This window comes from Fringilla coelebs (genome assembly GCF_963513975.1).
Source record: "Fringilla coelebs genome assembly, chromosome: 15".
Classification (NCBI taxonomy): Eukaryota; Metazoa; Chordata; class Aves; order Passeriformes; family Fringillidae; genus Fringilla; species Fringilla coelebs.
This window is the reverse complement of record NC_140041.1, coordinates 3,047,169-3,068,069: the sequence shown is the minus strand read 5'-3', so window position 1 is coordinate 3,068,069 and position 20,901 is coordinate 3,047,169. Positions and strand designations below refer to the sequence as shown.

The window sequence follows — 20,901 nt, the reverse complement described above, 5'->3', positions numbered from 1 at the left end:
GCGGCGAGAGCGGCTGGAAGGGAGGCAGGGCAGCGGCAGTCGGCAGGAGCGCGGCGAGCGCAGTGGGCAGAGAATGGCGGTGAGGCGGCGGCAGAGGCGCGGGCCGGGCGGCGGGCGAGCGCTGCTGGCCGCGCTGCTGCTGCTGCTGCTGTGCGTGTGGTGCCGGGCGGCGGCCGAGCGGGTCCGCTACGCCATCCCCGAGGAGCTGGGCAGGGGCTCGCTCGTGGGGCCGCTGGCGCGGGACCTGGGGCTCAGCGCGGACGAGCTGCCGGCGCGCAAGCTGCGGCTGAGCGAGGAGAAGCAATACTTCACGGTGAATGAGGAGAACGGGAACCTGTACGTGAACGAGAGGCTGGACCGGGAGGAGATGTGTGGCGAGTCGGCGACCTGCTCCGTTAGCTTCGAGGCGCTGGTGCACAACCCGCTGAACATTTTCCACGTCGAGGTGGCGATCGAGGACGTGAATGACAACACACCGCGGTTCTTGCAAGACAGTTTCCAACTGGAGATCAACGAGTTGACTTCTCCCGGTGCCCGGTTTTACTTGGGCATGGCAGAGGATGCAGACGTGGGCAGTAACTCGCTACAAGGCTACGAGCTGGAGGCCAACAAGTACTTCACAGTGGAGGTGAAGGAGAGCCAGGACGGCAGCAAATCCGCGGAGCTGGTGCTGCGCCACTCACTGGACCGGGAGAGCGAGCCGAGCCTGCGGCTGACGCTGACGGCTCTGGATGGCGGAGACCCGCCCCGGACTGGCACGGCCCAGCTGTGGATCAACGTCACCGACGCCAATGACAACCCACCCCTGTTCGCGCAGGACCGGTACCACGTGAGCCTGCGTGAGGACACGCCTCCGGGATCGACGGTGCTGAACATCTCTGCCTCTGATGTCGACACCGGCACCAACGCACACATAACCTACGGTTTCGGGAAAATGCCGGCCAAGGTACGTCAGAAGTTTCTGGTGGATGCCGATCGAGGAGTGATCACCCTGCAAGAGGCACTGGACTTTGAGGACACGCGCGCGTTCAGCCTGGCTGTGGAGGCGAAGGATGGTGGGGGTTTGGTCGCGCACTGCAAGGTGGAGGTGGAGGTGCTGGACGTGAATGACAACGCACCTGAGATCAGAATTCTGTCGCTCTCGAGCCCGGTGCCCGAGGACGTTCCTGCCGGGACCGTGGTGGCTCTCTTGAGTGTAAATGACCTAGACTCTGGCGAGAACGGTCAGGTGTCATGCGAGCTGTCGGGAGAGGCGCCGCTGTCCATCGTGGCGTCCTCGGGCGCCTCGTACAAGGTGGTGACATCGGGCGCGCTGGACCGCGAGCAGGCGTCGGAGCACCGCGTGACGGTGGTGGCCCGGGACCGGGGCAGGCCGGCGCTGCGGAGCAGCAGGGAGCTGGTGCTGGAGGTGTCGGACGTGAACGACAACGCGCCGGTGTTCGAGGAGGCGGCGTACAGCGCGTACGTGGCGGAGAACAACGCGTTGGGCGCGCTGGTGCTGCGCGTGCAGGCGCGGGACGCGGACGCGGGCGCCAACGGGCGCGTGAGCTACTGGCTGGCGGGCGGCAGCGCGGGCGCGGCGGGCGCGGCGCCGCTCGTGTCGGTGGAGGCGCGGAGCGGCGCGCTGTACGCGCAGCGCTCCTTGGACTACGAGCAGTGCCGCGAGTTCACGGTGGCCGTGCGGGCGCAGGACGGCGGCTCGCCGGCGCGCAGCTCCACGGCCACGGTGCGCGTCTTCGTGCTGGACCGCAACGACAACGCGCCCAGGGTGCTCTGGCCCGCCGCCGCGGCGGCTCCGGGAGAGGCTGCGGGAGGGGCGGCGCCGACGCCTTTCGAGGTGGTTCCGCGCTCGGCCGAGGCCGGCTACCTGGTGGCCAAGGTGGTGGCGGTGGACGCGGACGCGGGGCGCAACGCGTGGCTGTCGTACGAGCTGGTGCAGGCGTCGGAGCCGGCGCTGTTCCGCGTGGGGCTGCACAGCGGCGAGGTGCGCACGGCGCGCGCCGTGGGCGAGCGCGACGCGGCCAAGCAGCGCGTGGTGGCCGTGGTGAAGGACCACGGGCAGCCGGCGCTGTCGGCCACGGCCACGCTGCACGTGGTGCTGGCCGAGAGCTTGCAGGAGGCGCTGCCGGAGCTGAGCGAGCGGCCGGCGGGCGCCGAGGAGGCGGCGGCGGCCGAGCTGCAGTTCTACCTGGTGCTGGCGCTGGCGCTGCTCTCGGCGCTCTTGGTGCTGAGCGTGGCGCTGGCCGTGCTGGCGCGGCTGCGCCGGGCCGGGCCGCCCGCCGTGCTGCGCTGCCTGGGCGCGCAGCGCTTCTCGCTGGCCGGCGCCGCCTTCCCGGCCGACTTCTGCGAGGGCACCTTGCCCTACTCCTACAACCTGTGCGTGGCGCCGCCGGCCCGCGCCGTGCCCGAGGCCGCTTGGCCGCCGCCGCCGGTGCCGGTGCCCATCCTGTCGGCGGAGGAGCTTCTGGGCGGGGATTCCTGCGAGAAGCCGAGTCCGAGCAGCATCGCTGTCGCGGGAGAGGTGCCCGCCAATCCTGACCTACCGCAGGTTTGTAAATCTGCATGTTCCCGTTGTATTCCTTGAGCCCTTTCGAAGCGTTGTCTTTTTTTTCTCTTATTCCCTCCGGGTGATATGGGTGAGGTGTACTGCTATGTCTCTGCGTGACGGGATCATAAAGCTCGGTAACTTTTCCCTCGGAGCGTAAGCATTTAATGGCAGCAATTTTTATTCTTTCAGTTGTATCTGTTTCATATTCTAATGGGAGTTGTTGTCTAGAAGTTTTACGTTGCATTTATTGGTATTCGTAGCAATGGTAAAGGAGAATCCTTACTCTAGAGAGGAAAGTGCGCCGAATTTGTATGACGGATGTAAGAAAAACAAAATTGACACTTGATACTGGGGAGTCTTCTTTCCTAATCGATTTTTAAAAAAGTATATAATAAGCTTATGGATGCTCGTGGATGGCAGGATACAAACCCTTGTACTAATTCTTCATTTTTATTATTATACTCTCAAAGGTAACCTGAGAGAGGGATTAGGTGAATGGAGAGTGGCAGGTAATTCACCAGTTGTGAAAGACGAGAATGTCGCCAATTCTGTGGGAATTCTGCTATCGAAATGACACGAATGGGAATAGTAGTAGGAACACTTAGCTGTTAACAGTTTTTTTGCATCCTGCGTGATACTTCAGTCTTTTCTTGCATTCCTGATCTTTCTTGCATTCACAAGTGAAAGTGTAGAAAGTGTCAAAAGAGAAAAAAAATAGAGCTAGTTTTCTTTCTCTCAGCTTTTTACAGGAAGAGAGGATACTTTGTACCTTATTTAAATTGTTCTCCATTTGTTTTCAATAGTTCTTACGGTGGTTTTTACAGGGATAGCCCGGTGAAATCGGGAAAACTTCTATCAAATGTCAAAGGGATCTGCCAAAATAATTATTTAAGTAATTGAATAAATTTCATTTGTACATTTATTCATGGTCTCCAGTGTTTAGGGCATCCAGCTCTTCTCCTACTATTCTACAGTATTGTGTTGAAAATATGTCTTACCAAAGTGTATAATGAAGGGTTAACACTTTACCGACAAGCTTCAGTTCCTTGCACCTTGCATTTTGCGAAAATTAGGGTCCTTTCTTGTCGCCACAGTACGACTTATTAATGTAAGTATGCATTAACTGAGATTGTTCTGGCAAGGTTCACTGCAGATACTTCCTGATTCCGTGTCAGTAGTATTACAGTCAGCGAAAACTGCTCCAGGGACCTATAGTCTGTAAGCAGGGGGTGGGAGATAATTACCTTTGAGTATCCAGGGGTTCTCCTCCTATCCTCTGTTCCCATTAATGTTTTAGAAGGAGACATCCCAGAGCACCTGGCACGTGCCTGAGCAATCAATTTCCATGGCAGTTGTAAGGGGCTTTGTTAGACCTCCCCTTATTCCACCTTTAAACGTCTCTCCTTTGTTAATCATAGTGCTGTACTTAATGTAGCCCGCCTCCTGTATTAACCGGAGAATTTAAAGCAAAGTTCCTGCCATTGGAATAATGAGCCTGACATCCCTGCTACTCTTGCGAGCAGAGTTGGGTTTGATCATCGCGTTGGGTATTTGTAAGCCTCTTTTATTTTGCTGTTGTCCTAGCAGTCATTCAAGCAGCACGGCTTCAATTCGTGTTTTTAGACTAACAGGATAGGACTAAGACTGCTCTACACAGTAAAATCAGACAAGATATTTACCTATATCGCCGAAAGTAAGTTATATTTTTTTGTGGCTTAAAAACACCCCGCTCAGGAGACACCTCTGCTTTCCTCACGGTCGTGATGTGTTCGATGAGAAAAGGAGAGATCGGCTGGACAAAAGCAGGAGGTGCGTGCGGCGAAGGTCTCCTTCCTGCCCGTGTGCAAGGCCGCGCTGGGCAGCGCTCGGTGCCTGCAGTGCCGGGAGGAGGCTGCGGGCGCCGCTGTTGACCGAGAGGAGCGAGAGGAAGCTCGGAGCGCTGCAGCCCCGCCCGCTGCGGACCCGCTCGATCACTGGCTCTGCGACCGAGCGATCTGCTATCGTCCCCGTGCTGCAGAACCGTGCTGCGGAGAGACAGCGGTGCCGGAAGAAGCGAGTGGAGATCAGAGCGGTAGAGAGATCGGCGGAGTGATCGGCGGGGAGCGGCGGCGTGTTTGCGGTGCCGGCGGTTCCGCGGTGGAGATGTGCGCGGCGGGGAGGCGCTGGGGCCGGCGGCAGCGAGCTCTGCTCTGGGCCGTCCTGCTGGCGGCGTGGGAGGCGGCGTGGGGGCAGCTGCGCTACTCGGTGCCCGAGGAGATGCCCAAGGGCTCGTTCGTGGGCGACGTGGCCAAGGACCTGGGGCTGCAGCTGCCAGAGATCAGCGACCGCGGCGTCCACATTACAGAAAGAGGTAGGACTCAATACTTCTCTCTGCACGGGAAGACGGGACATTTAGTGACGGCGGAGAGGATCGACAGAGAGCAGCTTTGCCGGCTGGTGGAGAAATGCGTGCTGCGCTGTGAGCTGATAGTGGAGGGACAGATGCAGGTGTACGGGATAGAAGTAGAAATCACGGACGTTAACGACAACGCCCCCAGCTTCAGAGAGGCAGAAACAGAGCTGAGAATGAGCGAGACGACTGCCCTGGGTTCGCGGTTTCCACTTCCCAGGGCTCATGACCCCGATACAGGCCGGAATTCCCTGCAGAGCTACGAGCTGAGCGGTGACGAGCACTTCTCGCTGGCCGTGCAGGCGGGCCCCGGCGGCGATCAGCGTCCCGAGCTGGTGCTGGCCAAGGCGCTGGACCGGGAGGAGGCGGCGTTTCACGAGCTGGTGCTGAGGGCGAGTGACGGCGGCGATCCGGCACGGACGGGCACGGCTCGGATCCGCGTGACAGTGGTGGACGCAAACGACAACGCGCCCGTGTTCAGCCAGGCTGAGTACACGGTGCGTGTGCCCGAGGATGTGCCCGTGGGCTCTGTCCTCGTCACCGTCACGGCCACGGACGCCGACGAAGGCTTGTTCGGGCTCGTGAAATACTCTATGAAGAAGGTGACCGACATGGCATCGGATATTTTCCATCTGGATACTGAAACTGGAGCAATCAAGCTGTTGACGGTCCTGGATTTCGAGGAAAGCGATTCGTACGAACTGGAGGTGCAGGCACATGACAGTGGAGCTCTTTTCAACACTGCCAAAGTTACGATCACTGTGACAGATGTGAACGACAATGCGCCCGAGCTGACAGTATCATCAAAGCTGAACGAGATCTCAGAGGACGCCCAGCCGGGAACGGTTGTGGCCCTACTGCACGTACAGGACCGGGACTCGGGGGCTAACGGCGAGGTGCGCTGCTCGCTCGACAAAGACGTACCGTTCCGACTGGAGAAATCTTATGAGGATTACTATCGCGTGTTGACAGCGAGAGAGCTGGACCGGGAGCAGGTGTCGGAGTACAACGTGACGGTGCGGGCGGCCGACGGCGGGTCGCCGGCGCTGCAGAGCAGCGCGGTGCTGGCGCTGCGGGTGCTGGACGTGAACGACAACGCGCCGGTGTTCGCGCAGGAGCGGTACAGCGCGCGTGTGGCGGAGAACAACGCGGCGGGCGCGCTGGTGCTGACGGTGCGCGCCACGGACGCGGACTGGGGGCAGAACGCGCGCGTGCGCTACCGGCTGGCGGAGGGGCGGGTGCGGGGCGCGCCGCTGTCGTCGTACGTGTCGGTGCAGGCGGAGACGGGCGCGCTGTACGCGCTGCGCTCCTTGGACTACGAGCAGCTGCGCGAGCTGCAGCTGTGGGTGCGGGCGGAGGACGGCGGCGCGCCGGCGCTGAGCAGCAACGTGTCGGTGCGGCTGCAGATCGTGGACGAGAACGACAACGCGCCGCAGGTGCTGTACCCGCCGCCGGCCGCAGCGGCGGGCTCGGGCTCGGGCTCGGGCTCGGTCTGGGCGTGGTCGGGCGTGGAGCTGGCGCCGCGGCGCTCGGAGGCGGGCGCGCTGGTGGCCAAGGTGGTGGCGGTGGACGCGGACGCGGGGCAGAACGCGTGGCTGTCGTACGAGCTGGCCAAGGCCACGGAGCCGGGGCTGTTCCGCGTGGGGCTGCACAGCGGCGAGGTGCGCACGGCGCGCTCGCCGCTGGCCCGCGACGCGGCGCGCCACAGCCTGGTGGTGCTGGTGCGCGACCACGGGCGGCCGGCGCTGTCGGCCACGGCCACGCTGAGCGTGGTGCTGGCCGAGAGCGTGGCCGAGCTGCTGGCCGAGCTGGGCAGCGCGGCCGACGAGGCGGCGGCGCCGGCCGAGCCGGCCGCCGGCCTGACGCGCTGGCTCGTGCTGGCCGTGGCCGCCGTGTCGTGCCTCTTCGTGGCCTTCCTGCTGCTGCTGCTGGCGCTGCGCCTGCGCCGCTGGCACCGCCAGCAGCTGCTGCCGCCGGACAGCGGCGCCTTGCGCGGCGTGCCCGTCTCGCACTTCGTGGGCATCGACGGCGTGCGCGCCTTCCTGCAGTCCTACTCGCACGACGTGTCGCTCACGGCCGACTCGCGCAAGAGCCAGCTGCGCTTCTCGGCCGCCAGCTCCTGCGACACCCTCCCGGCCCGCCCGCCGCCCGACGAGCCCGCGCCGCTGCTCGGAGATGAGGATCTTGCTAGTGCTCCCCAACTTGATCCAGCCGCTGCCCCGGTAAGTTCCTTTGAACCGCACTGTTTGGACGACTCTTTTCTTTACCACTTCCATCCTCTTTCATCCTATAGTCTGTGTTCTAAAAGAGAGGGCTGCCTTTTTTTCAGTCCCCACGCTTATATGTTTCGGGGAAATGAGGCAAGAGCAGTGATTTTTTTGGCGACTGGAGGTTCACATCTGGTGTTTCTTATTCTTCTCTGTGTTTCACGCTGGTTACTGCCCCTGTCTGTCCTGAACTGCAGCTTCCCCTTTGCCTTTACTATCTTGATGTTTCTTCTTTGAAGTGCATGTGGCCAATCTGCTTCCGTATTACGGGGGTAAAAAAAAACATGTGAGCGTTTTGAAGGAGTTGTCCATCTGTGTTATTATGCAATGCGAGCCTCTTTACCGAGCTAAGCAAGTATTGAAAGCATTAGGTTTGTCTTTTTATTCATTTGCAGCTTGATGGGATGTATTAAACTAATAGGTTAATGATAAAGTTTTAAAATATCACAATGTCAGCTTTAGGAGGAGGAAAAGGATTGTTAGTTCCCCACTCAACGCCTGTGCCATAACCTTGAAGAATATGTGGTGATTACTATATTTCTGCGGGTGCTAATCTCCTGCATTGTTTCTTGGGAGGTTCCAACTGTAGACCATTATCTATGATAGTATCTGATCAGATCTGTTGACGTTGTTGCACTGTTACCCTCGTGCTGAAGGTGTCTTTGAGGTGATCCTTTCTCGTCTGGGTTTTTATCAGATCCGTATATCTCTTATGAACTTGGGAACATTTTACATTTCTTTAAGCAGTGTGAAAAGGGGAGAAATTCCTTTCATATTTTAATGTTTTACCCTTTGATCTTACATAACAAGAAGATGTGCACTCAACTTTTTTCAGAGATGTCTGTTTGCAAAAGCAGTTTTGATGTTGTGTGGTGTTTGGGCAGGGTGAAATATGGACAAGTGGTTTCATCAGTTTGCTTTCCCATTTCTCATGTTCTTCCCAGTGACTGGTGGTTGAATTCTGCCTTGACTCTTACTCGGAGGTAAAGGTGGGCCAGCTGTGTGTCTGATAATGTGTCTGGATATGTCAGCAGAATCAGTGCTCTTGCTTGTCACACATTCATGGTGAGCAGTCAGTGCAAGATCAGCCACAGAGTGGCCTAAAGCAGGACAAGAGAGAGTGGATGTTCCACCTGGCTGGGTGTCTCTTCACGTCGTGGTGACTGCCAAGGCCTTTCCACTTACACCAGGCACCCTTTTCCTGCATCCATAAAGGGGTGGTCAATCCTCTGATGAATTTATCTGCAAACAATACTCAGGAAAGAGCAAATTTCCTTCAGAAATTCTCTGTGTAAGAACTACCACATAAAGCATCATTTTTTCCCCCTATATGTCCTTCTGTGTCGGGATGTAGAATTGCACCGTCGTTGAATTATGCTTTTCTCGGCCTTGACCAACCTTTAGATGATATTACTGACTCTTGTTTTTCATGAAATAACTGCTGGTGTTATGTATTGTGTGAGTAAAGGCTGTGAATGCAGAACAAAGAGGACAGAGGTTGGCATATTACCAGGGAAAGAGGTGAATCAAAGCAGTTTTACCTGAGCAATGGTTTGGTTCTGTGCCCAGTACCAAGGCCTGTGCCATCTTTTCTGCAGTCCTGATTTCTCTGTTTTTAAAGGCAATTGTAGTTCTCTGATCATAGAGCATTTGTCCAATAACTCTGCATTTAGAGAAATGATGCATGGGTGTGTGCTGTGAATGAGGGATTTACACTGCTTAGAGAATCACCATCAGAGATGTCAAAAGTGGTTTTAACAGGATTTTATAGAGTGCTAGGAATGTAAAGGATGAGAGGGTACTTCTGCTAGAAATTCACTTTTCATTTGAAGCATTTGCAAGAAACTTACTCATTTAATCCTCTCTTATGTCTGACAGGGCTCTTCCTGAGAATGCTGGTCCTAGGATGTAGGCATAAACTATGCATTAATGTTTGCAGAGTCGGCTATCTTCTGCAATGTCCATGGGCTGACAAGGAATGATGTTGTCTTTGAGTTGACTTTGAGACTTTAACTGAGCCACGTGTAGCTTATACCAACTGGAACATTTTCATTTGTGATGCATGCATCTGTATTATGGTCCTCATTCTCCAAAACAGAAGCTGTGTGGGAAAGATTTTTTTCAATTATGTCTGTCTGCAAAGGTAGCTCTCCTCCTGCATGATATTTGGGCACACCAAAGCATTCTGTCTGCACACAGATAGGAGAGGTTTGCTTGCTGTGGTTTGAAATGTGTAAAAGGGTGGTGGAAGCATTCCGTTTCCCCATTTGCTGTATTAATTCCATTGTTGTGCTCCTGTGCATTTCCCATTTCTTCTTCTTCAAAGAAATTACTTGCAGATCTGTGCCTGTTGACACTAGATACTCCTCCCTGTGTACCTGCTGCACTTGACAAAGCCTGAGATGTTAAGCTAGAATTTCTTCACTTTTGTGGTCTTGTCATTCCTTCCTTGTTAGTTTTTGTGTTCTAAAACTGGGTCTCAGTTTGGCTGATGGACCTTGAAAAGGAGATCTGGTAAAATTAAGGGGCTGGAGAGCAGTTTCTATGCACACCTTGAGGGTGTTTAGCTGCCAAGATAAAGATTTGATACACTTCAGGTTTCATAAAATGCTGCTGAACTTCAATGTCCTTTTCTTTTTCACTTGCCGTTGACATGAGACAACAATAATCCAAGTAGCTGGATTTGACCATGGTGCAACTGAATACTATGAATGCAGAGGAAGAGGTTGAATTGATTCTAGGAAATTGGGTGGATTAATGGGGTTTTGAGTGAGGACTTGTTTGATTTCATGGTGGGCCATTTCTGTCTGTGATCCAGGTTTCCCTGTTTAGAAAGGCAAAGGCAGGCCTCTGATCAAACAGAGCATTTGTCCAATAGCTCTGCATTTTAGAAGGCTGACGCCTGGTTAGATGTCATTAATGAATGATTTGGATTGTCTAAAGAATCTCTGTCAGAAGTATTATCAAGAGTGGCTTAGTGTGATGTTGTGGAAGTGCTTCTTGAACAAAGTTTCATGTGTGTCCAGCTGCACTTCAGGGAGGCCTCAAATTGGAGCTGTCCAAAGATCTCTTCTCAGTAAAAGATCTCCCTGCCTCGAGGAGCAAGCATGAGAGGTGCTCCCCATAAATGGAGATCATCACCACACAGCCATGCTGCCTAGCAGGGAGATGTCAGAATGTAAATATGGCAGCTCCCATTGGCTTTATGGGAGAAACTGTTTGGGTGAGAGTCAAATTGACAAACCAGGAAAGGGCTGAATGAGACTCCTTGTAACCACAACTGACTGTGTTTGATAGAAAAGCCTGGGAAAAGACCCTTGCACTTCACTCTGCTCCTTGGAGGGGTTCCTAGAGGAATTCCTCCCCAGCTTTGACAAGTTTCTAATTCCTATATGAAACCTCTTTATCTAAATTATATCTCCCTGGAATGTTGCAAATGGAGAGTTTGTTCAAGGTTGTACTTACACTTCCTTTTAGACATTTTTCCCCTGGAAGGTCATGTTTCTGTTTCCCTGGATTTGGACGGTGCTTTTGCATTAGAAGCCGTGAGTGGAGTTTTTTTCAGGAAATACTTTGGTCACCTAAGGCAAAATTCCCTATGTGGGGATGAAGAAACATAGTGCAAAAGAGAGCCTGTTCAACTTTCTCACAAAACTTAGCTTGAGAAAGAGGCCCATGATAGAGCCTTTAAAGTCAGGGCTTCTTACCCTGTGGTCCAGAGTAAGATCTCAGGGTTGCAGCTGGAGACTTCAATAACTTCCAGCTGCTCTCAGACATGAATTTCTGGTGTCAAAGTGAGAACTGAGCTGTCCTCCTGGTGGGTTTCTTTGAAAACTCACTTAATGTATCCTTGCCTTGCTCATAGATTTGTTTTTTCTTTCTCCTCTCCATGTGGATGTTTAATTAGAAGCAGTGGCAAAACTTCATTTGCCAAGGCTTTGTTCTTTAGTGTCTGTTTAGTCATGTTGTAGCTGGTGAGGAAGGCAGGAGATGAGAGTGGCTGACCCTTGAGTTCTAGTTCTGAGTGAACGGATGTAAACATGGCCTTGGAGTAGGTCACAATTTTGTGGGACAGTGTGTGTGATAAAAGAGGGGAAGAGATTCCCCATAGTGAATTGTTTGATGACCATGTCACTGTTGGATGACCACTCCTCTTTTAGTTGTCCATTTATCATTCCTGTGCTTTTGAATAATTATAATTCTTCTCAGAAAGGTGGTGATCAGGCAGCTGTATCTCCTTTATGTGCATGATCATGATGCATTATCTTCTCAGGAGGTATTTTTGTTAATGATGAGGTCGTAAACAAACCTAAAATTTGAATAGGACTTAAGAGAAATCCTATATGACATATGGCTAGAATAATTTATAAATGGTTAGAATGGTTTATAATTCCTGTGGAAGCACTGGTGCATTTCCAAAAACAGAACCCACTACTACATTGTCCAAAGTAAGGCTTCACAGTCTCAACTGCTCATTCAGACACTGGTGACTTTCAGGTGCCTTGTAAAAGATCTTTTTAAGGCAGAGATATGAGAATGCACCTGTGTATTCCAGGAGCCCACTATTTCCTTCAGAGAGGCCAGTGACAGATTTTGGGTTTGTTTCTAAATACTCAGAAATAAGGGAGGGATTTGAGCTTCTGCTTTGCAAAAAAAGACCCGGTGAAGAGCCCTGGAACACAGCTCCACCCATTGCTGACTCCAAATGGGTAACAAGCATAAAAAAGATCGAGGAGCCTCATTCCATAGCAGCACTCACCTCTGGACCACTTCTGCCAAGCTCCAGAGCACAGTACAGATTGTAGAGCACAGATGGCCAGTCCCACCAACCTGGAGAGTATTCTTATTTCTTGGGAACTGCAGGACAACATTCTCCTCTGTGTGATTTCCTACACTGTGCAGACCTGGATTTCTCACAGTAAGGAACAGTCAGCCCCATGTGGAGCAGTGGGAAGTTTTTGGGTTGGCATCTTCAGGTTATTAAGTGCCAGGAAGCATTGTTGTTCTGAAAAAAGCAATATCTGGAGCTTGATAAAGTCACCCAGTGCAGTTAAAAGACACCTGGTAACCCTCTGAAATCAGTGTTACCTTAGGCCACTTGGCTTCAGTGAATTTCCAGGTCCTCTGGGTGTGAGTTTTTAAGGGAGAGTTGTGGCAAAGCAAGTAGATCCAAGATACCTTCCTCATTAATGGCATATGGAGTTTTAGATTTCTGTGTGAGTCATCAGAAATCACTGTAAAATTTTCAGTTGATCATGCTGCTGTTAGATGGGATGATCATATAATAGGGCCTTTGTCTAGAAGCTCTTCAAATCAAAGCAGGGGAAATATTGTAACAGTTCTTATGAAAGGCCTTGAAGTTTCCAGTGTCCACCAAGAGAACTGAGGGTTTGTCTATATTAAAGAGTAGTGGGTGACAGAATTTGCATAGTGCAGAGCCTGCACAGCTCTGTGCTTTCTTTTCCATACTTTTGGCAAGTGTGTACAGTGACACAGGTCTGAGTGCAGGTCCAGAACCTTTGCAATTAACATCTCTCCCTCACTGTTAATTGTTGTCCAGAATCAGAACTTGAGCATTTCAGAGTAATGTGAATTCTTTTGTGTGGGCTTCAGTGTCAGCTGAGGGCAGGAAGGTGAAATATCAGGAAAGATTGAAAAGATTTTCAAGTTCGGCATGAAGATATAGACAGGGATTGGAAAAGAGATGCAACTGGATTGTGAAAATTCATATTTTGCCTGTCTCTTCTTGCTGCAACCACACAGGGGTTGTACCCATAAGCGGGAAGGTGCCTTGCACACCCTGGAAATGAACTTTCACAAGGCGGCTGCAGTGGCGCGGCGGCGCCTCCGGGTGTCGCTGTTGGCCGCCGCCGAGCGGCGCTGGAGCCGCCGCCGCCGCCGCCGCCGCCGCCGCCGCAGCGTCCTGCCCCCGCAGGCTGCTCGCTCGCCCGGCGCCGGCCACAGCGGCAGCGGCACCGCCAGCAGCAGCGGCGGCGGCGGCGGCGAGAGGGGGTGAGAGGCGCTCGCCGACCTCGGTGTCTTCCCGCGGAGTCTGTTGTCGGCGGCGAGAGCGGCTGGAAGGGAGGCAGGGCAGCGGCAGTCGGCAGGAGCGCGGCGAGCGCAGCGGGCAGAGAATGGCGGTGAGGCGGCGGCAGAGGCGCGGGCCGGGCGGCGGGCGAGCGCTGCTGGCCGCGCTGCTGCTGCTGCTGCTGTGCGTGTGGTGCCGGGCGGCGGCCGAGCGGGTCCGCTACGCCATCCCCGAGGAGCTGGGCAGGGGCTCGCTCGTGGGGCCGCTGGCGCGGGACCTGGGGCTCAGCGCGGACGAGCTGCCGGCGCGCAAGCTGCGGCTGAGCGAGGAGAAGCAATACTTCACGGTGAATGAGGAGAACGGGAACCTGTACGTGAACGAGAGGCTGGACCGGGAGGAGATGTGCGGCGAGTCGGCGACCTGCGCCGTCAGTTTCGAGGCGCTGGTGCACAACCCGCTGAACATTTTTCATGTTGAGGTGACGATCGAGGACGTGAATGACAACTCCCCAGTCTTCAGCAAGGCTGTTCTAGACCTCGAGATCGGTGAATGGACGGTTCCCGGAACTCCTTTTCCGCTGGAGATGGCCCATGATGAAGACGTGGGCAGCAATTCGCTGCTGACTTACCAGCTCACCAGCAACCCGTCCTTCTCTCTCGCCATGAAGGACAGTCCGGACGGAAGCAAACTGGAACTAGTCCTCGAGAGGGTGTTGGACCGAGAAAAGCAGAGCTCCTTTGAGCTGGTGCTGACGGCGGTTGATGCCGGGGACCCCGTGAGATCCGGGACTCTCCAGATTCAGGTCAACGTGACGGACGCCAACGACAACCCACCCGTGTTCATGCAGGACCGGTACCGCGTGAGCATACGAGAGGATACGCCACCAGGTTCAGCAGTATTGAACCTGTCAGCCTCAGACGCCGACGCCGGGACCAACGCCCGCATCACTTATGGCTTTGGGAAAATGCCGATCAAGGCACTTCAGAAGTTCTGGATCGATGCGGAGAGTGGGTCTATGACGCTGCAGGAGGCACTGGACTTTGAGGAGACGAGCGTGTATAGTCTGTCTGTGGAGGCGAAGGATGGAGGGGGTTTGGTGGCACACTGCAAAGTGGAGGTGGAGGTGCTGGACGTGAATGACAACCCACCTGAGATCACGATTCTGTCGCTTTCGAGCCCGGTGCCTGAGGACGCTCCGGTGGGCACCGTGGTGGCCCTGCTGAAAGTGCGGGACAGAGACTCCGGCGAGAACGGTCAGGTGTCGTGCGAGCTGTCGGGAGAGGCGCCGCTGTCCATCGTGGCCTCCTCGGGCGGCTCGTACAAGGTGGTGACATCGGGCGCGCTGGACCGCGAGCAGGCGTCGGAGCACCGCGTGACGGTGGTGGCCCGGGACCGGGGCAGGCCGGCGCTGCGGAGCAGCAGGGAGCTGGTGCTGGAGGTGTCGGACGTGAACGACAACGCGCCGGTGTTCGAGGAGGCGGCGTACAGCGCGTACGTGGCGGAGAACAACGCGTTGGGCGCGCTGGTGCTGCGCGTGCAGGCGCGGGACGCGGACGCGGGCGCCAACGGGCGCGTGAGCTACTGGCTGGCGGGCGGCAGCGCGGGCGCGGCGGGCGCGGCGCCGCTCGTGTCGGTGGAGGCGCGGAGCGGCGCGCTGTACGCGCAGCGCTCCTTGGACTACGAGCAGTGCCGCGAGTTCACGGTGGCCGTGCGGGCGCAGGACGGCGGCTCGCCGGCACGCAGCTCCACGGCCACGGTGCGCGTCTTCGTGCTGGACCGCAACGACAACGCGCCCAGGGTGCTCTGGCCCGCCGCGCCGGCTCCAGGAGAGGCTGCGGGGGGGGCACCGACGCCTTTCGAGGTGGTTCCGCGCTCGGCCGAGGCCGGCTACCTGGTGGCTAAGGTGGTGGCGGTGGACGCGGACGCGGGGCGCAACGCGTGGCTGTCGTACGAGCTGGTGCAGGCGTCGGAGCCGGCGCTGTTCCGCGTGGGGCTGCACAGCGGCGAGGTGCGCACGGCGCGCGCCGTGGGCGAGCGCGACGCGGCCAAGCAGCGCGTGGTGGCCGTGGTGAAGGACCACGGGCAGCCGGCGCTGTCGGCCACGGCCACGCTGCACGTGGTGCTGGCCGAGAGCTTGCAGGAGGCGCTGCCGGAGCTGAGCGAGCGGCCGGCGGGCGCCGAGGAGGCGGCGGCGGCCGAGCTGCAGTTCTACCTGGTGCTGGCGCTGGCGCTGCTCTCGGCGCTCTTGGTGCTGAGCGTGGCGCTGGCCGTGCTGGCGCGGCTGCGCCGGGCCGGGCCGCCCGCCGTGCTGCGCTGCCTGGGCGCGCAGCGCTTCTCGCTGGCCGGCGCCGCCTTCCCGGCCGACTTCTGCGAGGGCACCTTGCCCTACTCCTACAACCTGTGCGTGGCGCCGCCGGCCCGCGCCGTGCCCGAGGCCGCTTGGCCGCCGCCGCCGCCGCCGGTGCCCATCCTGTCGGCGGAGGAGCTTCTGGGCGGGGATTCCTGCGACAAGCCGAGTCCGAGCAGCAGCGCCCTGACGGGAGAGGTTCCCCCCAATCCCGACGCACCGCAGGTCTGTAGTGCCGCGCGCTCGTTCTGTTATTGAGACTTTCCTATCATCGTCCTTACCCCCCTCGTTTTCTCCGCATGGTGTCCATGAGCAGTCCCCATTTGTGTCTCCATGCCGCCGCGGAAAGTTTTGATCTTTCCTTAGTATCGGCTTCTGTTTTAGCTGACTGCTTTGACTGTAACACTCTTTCTAACTTGGAGTATTGCTCCCCTGTTTTCCGGGGTTATTTTTTTGTGGGGGGCGCACACCTGTCCCCCTAAGGAAATTACTTAAGAAACTGAATTAAGGTGAGGGGTATCGACCTTCCATGGAGAGCAGAAGGCTAGCAGTAGCACCTGGTTCTTCCTCGGTAGCAGAGTCAGGTTTAATAGAAGAGGTTTTGTCTTCAAAACTCGTGCTCTATGAACTACAATGCGTTTCCAATGCTGATTCTGTGTTGGAGATGGAGTTGGACAGAAAAAAAAACCGCTGACAAGTGATGTTGTTGTTTTTCTCCTTCCTGATTCTATTCAGAATCAGTGCATTTGAAACTGGTTTATAGCTTTACACAAATTCGTTAATTGTTTGGGGGTTTTTTGCCTATTGGACTCAAAGAAAACGTTTGTGGAATGTTGGGTTCTGCATCCTGAGTGAAAAAAAAGAACGTCGCTCCTTTTAGGGGGTAATGCAGTAGTGGCTGGCTTCCTTTTTGCATCCTGGCTAGCAGTTCCTTGTTTTACTCTTCATGATATTTATTTCATACAGAGGTGAACGTGCAGAAATGTTTGCTTCAGATGTTTTTCTTTTTCCTTTCTTCTTTCCCCTTAGGGTTTGAGATTTATGGAGATGTTGAGTTTTTCGAGAACTGCGGGATTTCAGAATTCTGACTCTTTACAAGGATGGACATCTGAGATAGGAATATATAACAGTATTAAGGAGATTAGCCAAATGACAGTTCAGGCACGTGAATAAAACTCAGTTTTACATTTTCCACGAGTCAGTAGAGTTTCGAGTGGAAAACTGTACTTTTCTTCTACTGTTCTACAACTCTTTCCTTAAAACTATTCCTGTGGTTTTTTCTTAACACACTTCAGTGCTTTACAAGTTCTTTCCTGATAAATTCTTTTTCTTGTGGCTATAGAATTACTTGATTAGGTGTAAATGTGTAAAAAGTAAAGAAACAAAGAGATAACCGAGGATGCCGAATTTCAAACATTTCAGTCTTCGTCCCTTCAAATTTCCCTTTGAGAGTATTAGCTACATCTTTCTTTCTACCTATAATAACCAGATAACAATTAGCTTCCTGACTTCAAGAAGCATGCAATTGTTCTCTTCCTGCTAATGTCAATGAGCCTAATAGCTCAGGTTATTGGTGTGTGTGGGTGTATATCTAATGTTTTCAATCTCTCGGCTGTTTTAAGAGGTTTTTGAACAAGCGGGGTAAGACGAATGGTAATCTAGAGCTTGAAATGGCAAAAATATGCTTTAATTTACATATACTGCCATTAGTAACGTATTAGTACTTCCTGCGGTTGAAGGGCCATCCCCAGGGAATGCCTCTACATTCCTCCCGACCGTGATCCCCTGAAGGATCAAAGGTGAGGTCGGCTGGAGAAAAGGCGATGCAGGAGGTCACCGCTGCGCGAGAAAATTGTTTCCGTGGCAAATATCCAGTCCTCTCGAGCTGCCGGTGGGAAGGCAGGAGCGCAGCGCTGGGCAGCGCTCGGTGCCTGCAGTGCCGGGAGGAGGCTGCGGGCGCCGCTGTTGACCGAGAGGAGCGAGAGGAAGCTCGGAGCGCTGCAGCCCCGCCCGCTGCGGATCGGCTGGAGCGCTGGCTCTGTGTTAGGCTTGGCACCGAGCGGTCTGCGATCGTCCCCGCTGTGCTCAACCGTTCTGCAGCGAAGAGGGAGGACTGCAGCCGGCGGAGCGGTTAGGAGGGCGAGCCGGAGAAGGACAGTGAGGCAGATCGGCGGTGGGCGGTGGGGACCTGCTCTCGGTGTTGCGGTGCCGCAGCGGAGATGTGCGCGGCGGGGAGGCGCTGGGGCCGGCGGCAGCGAGCTCTGCTCTGGGCCGTCCTGCTGGCGGCGTGGGAGGCGGCGTGGGGGCAGCTGCGCTACTCGGTGCCCGAGGAGATGCCCAAGGGCTCGTTCGTGGGCGACGTGGCCAAGGACCTGGGGCTGCAGCTGCCAGAGATCCAAGACCGTGGTGTCCGCGTTATCTCCGAGGGTAAGGCACAGTATTTCGCTTTGCAGGAGAAGACGGGACATTTAGTGACGGCGCAAAGAATCGACAGAGAGCAGCTGTGCAAGAGTGTGCAGCAATGCATGCTGCGCTGTGAGCTGATAGTGGAGGGGGAAATGAACTTCTACGGAATAGAAGTGCAAATTGCGGATATAAACGACAACGCCCCCAGCTTTCAAGAGGCAGATACGGATCTGAGACTGAGTGAGATGACAGCCCCGGGGTCTCGATTTCCATTGACCGAGGCTCATGACCCAGACTTGGGCCGGAATTCCCTGCAGAGCTACGAGCTGAGCGGTGACGAGCACTTCTCGCTGGCCGTGCAGGCGGGCCCCGGCGGCGATCAGCGTCCCGAGCTGGTGCTGGCCAAGGCGCTGGACCGGGAGGAGGCGGCGTTTCACGAGCTGGTGCTGAGGGCGAGTGACGGCGGCGATCCGGCACGGACGGGCACGGCTCGGATCCGCGTGACAGTGGTGGACGCAAACGACAACGCGCCCGTGTTCAGCCAGGCTGAGTACACGGTGCGTGTGCCCGAGGACGTGCCCGTGGGCTCTACCCTTGTCACTGTCACGGCCACGGACGCCGACGAGGGTTTGAACGGGCAGGTGAAATACTCTTTAAAAAAAAAAAAGACTTCATCTCAGATATTCCATCTGGACTCTGAGACGGGAGCAATCACCCTGTTGCAGAGCCTGGACTTCGAGGAAGACTATGGCTACGAGCTGGACATTAAGGCATATGATGGTGGAACTCTTTACGATAACGCAAAAGTCGTGATCACTGTCACAGATATCAACGACAACGCACCCGAGATTTCCGTGCGATCGGCTCTAAGCGAGATCTCGGAGGACGCCCCCTCGGGAACTGTGGTAGCCCTTCTGTACGTGCAGGACCGGGACTCGGGAGCCAATGGCGAGGTGCGGTGCTCGCTTGACGGGGATATCCCTTTTCGGCTGCAGAGCTCTCACGGCGGCTACTACCGTGTGGTGACAGCGAGAGAGCTGGACCGGGAGCAGGTGTCGGAGTACAACGTGACAGTGCGGGCGGCCGACGGCGGGTCGCCGGCGCTGCAGAGCAGCGCGGTGCTGGCGCTGCGGGTGCTGGACGTGAACGACAACGCGCCGGTGTTCGCGCAGGAGCGGTACAGCGCGCGTGTGGCGGAGAACAACGCGGCGGGCGCGCTGGTGCTGACGGTGCGCGCCACGGACGCGGACTGGGGGCAGAACGCGCGCGTGCGCTACCGGCTGGCGGAGGGGCGGGTGCGGGGCGCGCCGCTGTCGTCGTACGTGTCGGTGCAGGCGGAGACGGGCGCGCTGTACGCGCTGCGCTCCTTGGACTACGAGCAGCTGCGCGAGCTGCAGCTGTGGGTGCGGGCGGAGGACGGCGGCGCGCCGGCGCTGAGCAGCAACGTGTCGGTGCGGCTGCTGATCGTGGACGAGAACGACAACGCGCCGCAGGTGCTGTACCCGCCGCCGGCCGCAGCGGCGGGCTCGGGCTCGGGCTCGGTCTGGACGTGGTCGGGCGTGGAGCTGGCGCCGCGGCGCTCGGAGGCGGGCGCGCTGGTGGCCAAGGTGGTGGCGGTGGACGCGGACGCGGGGCAGAACGCGTGGCTGTCGTACGAGCTGGCCAAGGCGACGGAGCCGGGGCTGTTCCGCGTGGGGCTGCACAGCGGCGAGGTGCGCACGGCGCGCTCGCCGCTGGCCCGCGACGCGGCGCGCCACAGCCTGGTGGTGCTGGTGCGCGACCACGGGCGGCCGGCGCTGTCGGCCACGGCCACGCTGAGCGTGGTGCTGGCCGAGAGCGTGGCCGAGCTGCTGGCCGAGCTGGGCAGCGCGGCCGACGAGGCGGCGGCGCCGGCCGAGCCGGCCGCCGGCCTGACGCGCTGGCTCGTGCTGGCCGTGGCCGCCGTGTCGTGCCTCTTCGTGGCCTTCCTGCTGCTGCTGCTGGCGCTGCGCCTGCGCCGCTGGCACCGCCAGCAGCTGCTGCCGCCGGACAGCGGCGCCTTGCGCGGCGTGCCCGTTTCGCACTTCGTGGGCATCGACGGCGTGCGCGCCTTCCTGCAGTCCTACTCGCACGACGTGTCGCTCACGGCCGACTCGCGCAAGAGCCAGCTGCGCTTCTCGGCCGCCAGCTCCTGCGACACCCTCCCGGCCCGCCCGCCGCCCGACGAGCCCGCGCCGCTGCTCGGAGATGAGAATCCTGCCAGCGCCCCTCCCGCGGATTCCGCCTCTTTCGCGGTGAGTTCCTCCGTCCTGACTTCCTTCGTAACAATTTTCCCTTTTGCGCCTCTGTGGTCTGTGTGGTGCATAGGGAGTTTCGCTGACTTAGGCGGGAGATGCCCATACAATCAGTGTTCACGTCAGACTACTGGAGGAGCCTGGAGAAATAATGCTGCTTGTGCTTGGAGCTGTTAGCCGTGGATTAACTAAATAATTAATCGCGTCGTTATTATTTCTCATTCTATCCGCATATCTAATATCCCATGAAAACTGGCTCCTCTTTCCTCTTTAGGATCTTGGTAAGACTTACAAACGTAGATTACAATATTGCTTGCGCTTTACAAATTGCATAAAACCGCTTTTAGTTTGTCAGAGCCGATAGATGTGAATCCTGGGAGCCTTTCCCTGGGGGTCTCTTGCAGTATGCAAGAGAAGGGTTTGCTGCTGTTCATCATCAGTGCTCACAACTTTATGCAGTGTTATATCCCATAGAGCACTTCTTGTTAAATGTAGTTTTTGGACATGGGTGTAAAGATTGTATTAATGGCTGCAGAATGACTTGTCTTCCAAAATACCCATGTGCCAAGGAAGAATGACAGTGTTTCGGCGTTGATTCTGATTATTGAATCTTTATCCGAGCTACATATTGCTTATAACGCTT

General features: G+C 56.3%; 2 protein-coding genes across 2 annotated transcripts; both read left to right on the top strand.

Moving 5' to 3' along the window:
- Positions 1 to 73: 73 nt before the first annotated feature.
- LOC311159466 (protocadherin gamma-B5-like) lies at positions 74 to 2,584 on the top strand (the record flags this gene model as incomplete). Its single annotated transcript, XM_084215564.1, has 1 exon — positions 74 to 2,584. The coding sequence occupies one exon, from the start codon at positions 74 to 76 to the stop codon at positions 2,582 to 2,584; it is 2,511 nt and encodes an 836-aa protein (XP_084071690.1).
- Positions 2,585 to 4,690: 2,106 nt separating this feature from the next.
- LOC311159465 (uncharacterized protein) lies at positions 4,691 to 20,349 on the top strand (the record flags this gene model as incomplete). The annotated part of the gene is made up of 9 exons (XM_084215563.1): positions 4,691 to 7,181; positions 7,444 to 7,575; positions 8,239 to 8,269; positions 12,968 to 13,206; positions 13,274 to 15,829; positions 15,964 to 16,023; positions 17,371 to 17,709; positions 17,794 to 20,258; positions 20,332 to 20,349. 9 exons carry the CDS (start codon positions 4,691 to 4,693, stop codon positions 20,347 to 20,349), a joined length of 8,331 nt encoding a protein of 2,776 aa, XP_084071689.1.
- Between the last annotated feature and the right edge of the window lie 552 nt (positions 20,350 to 20,901).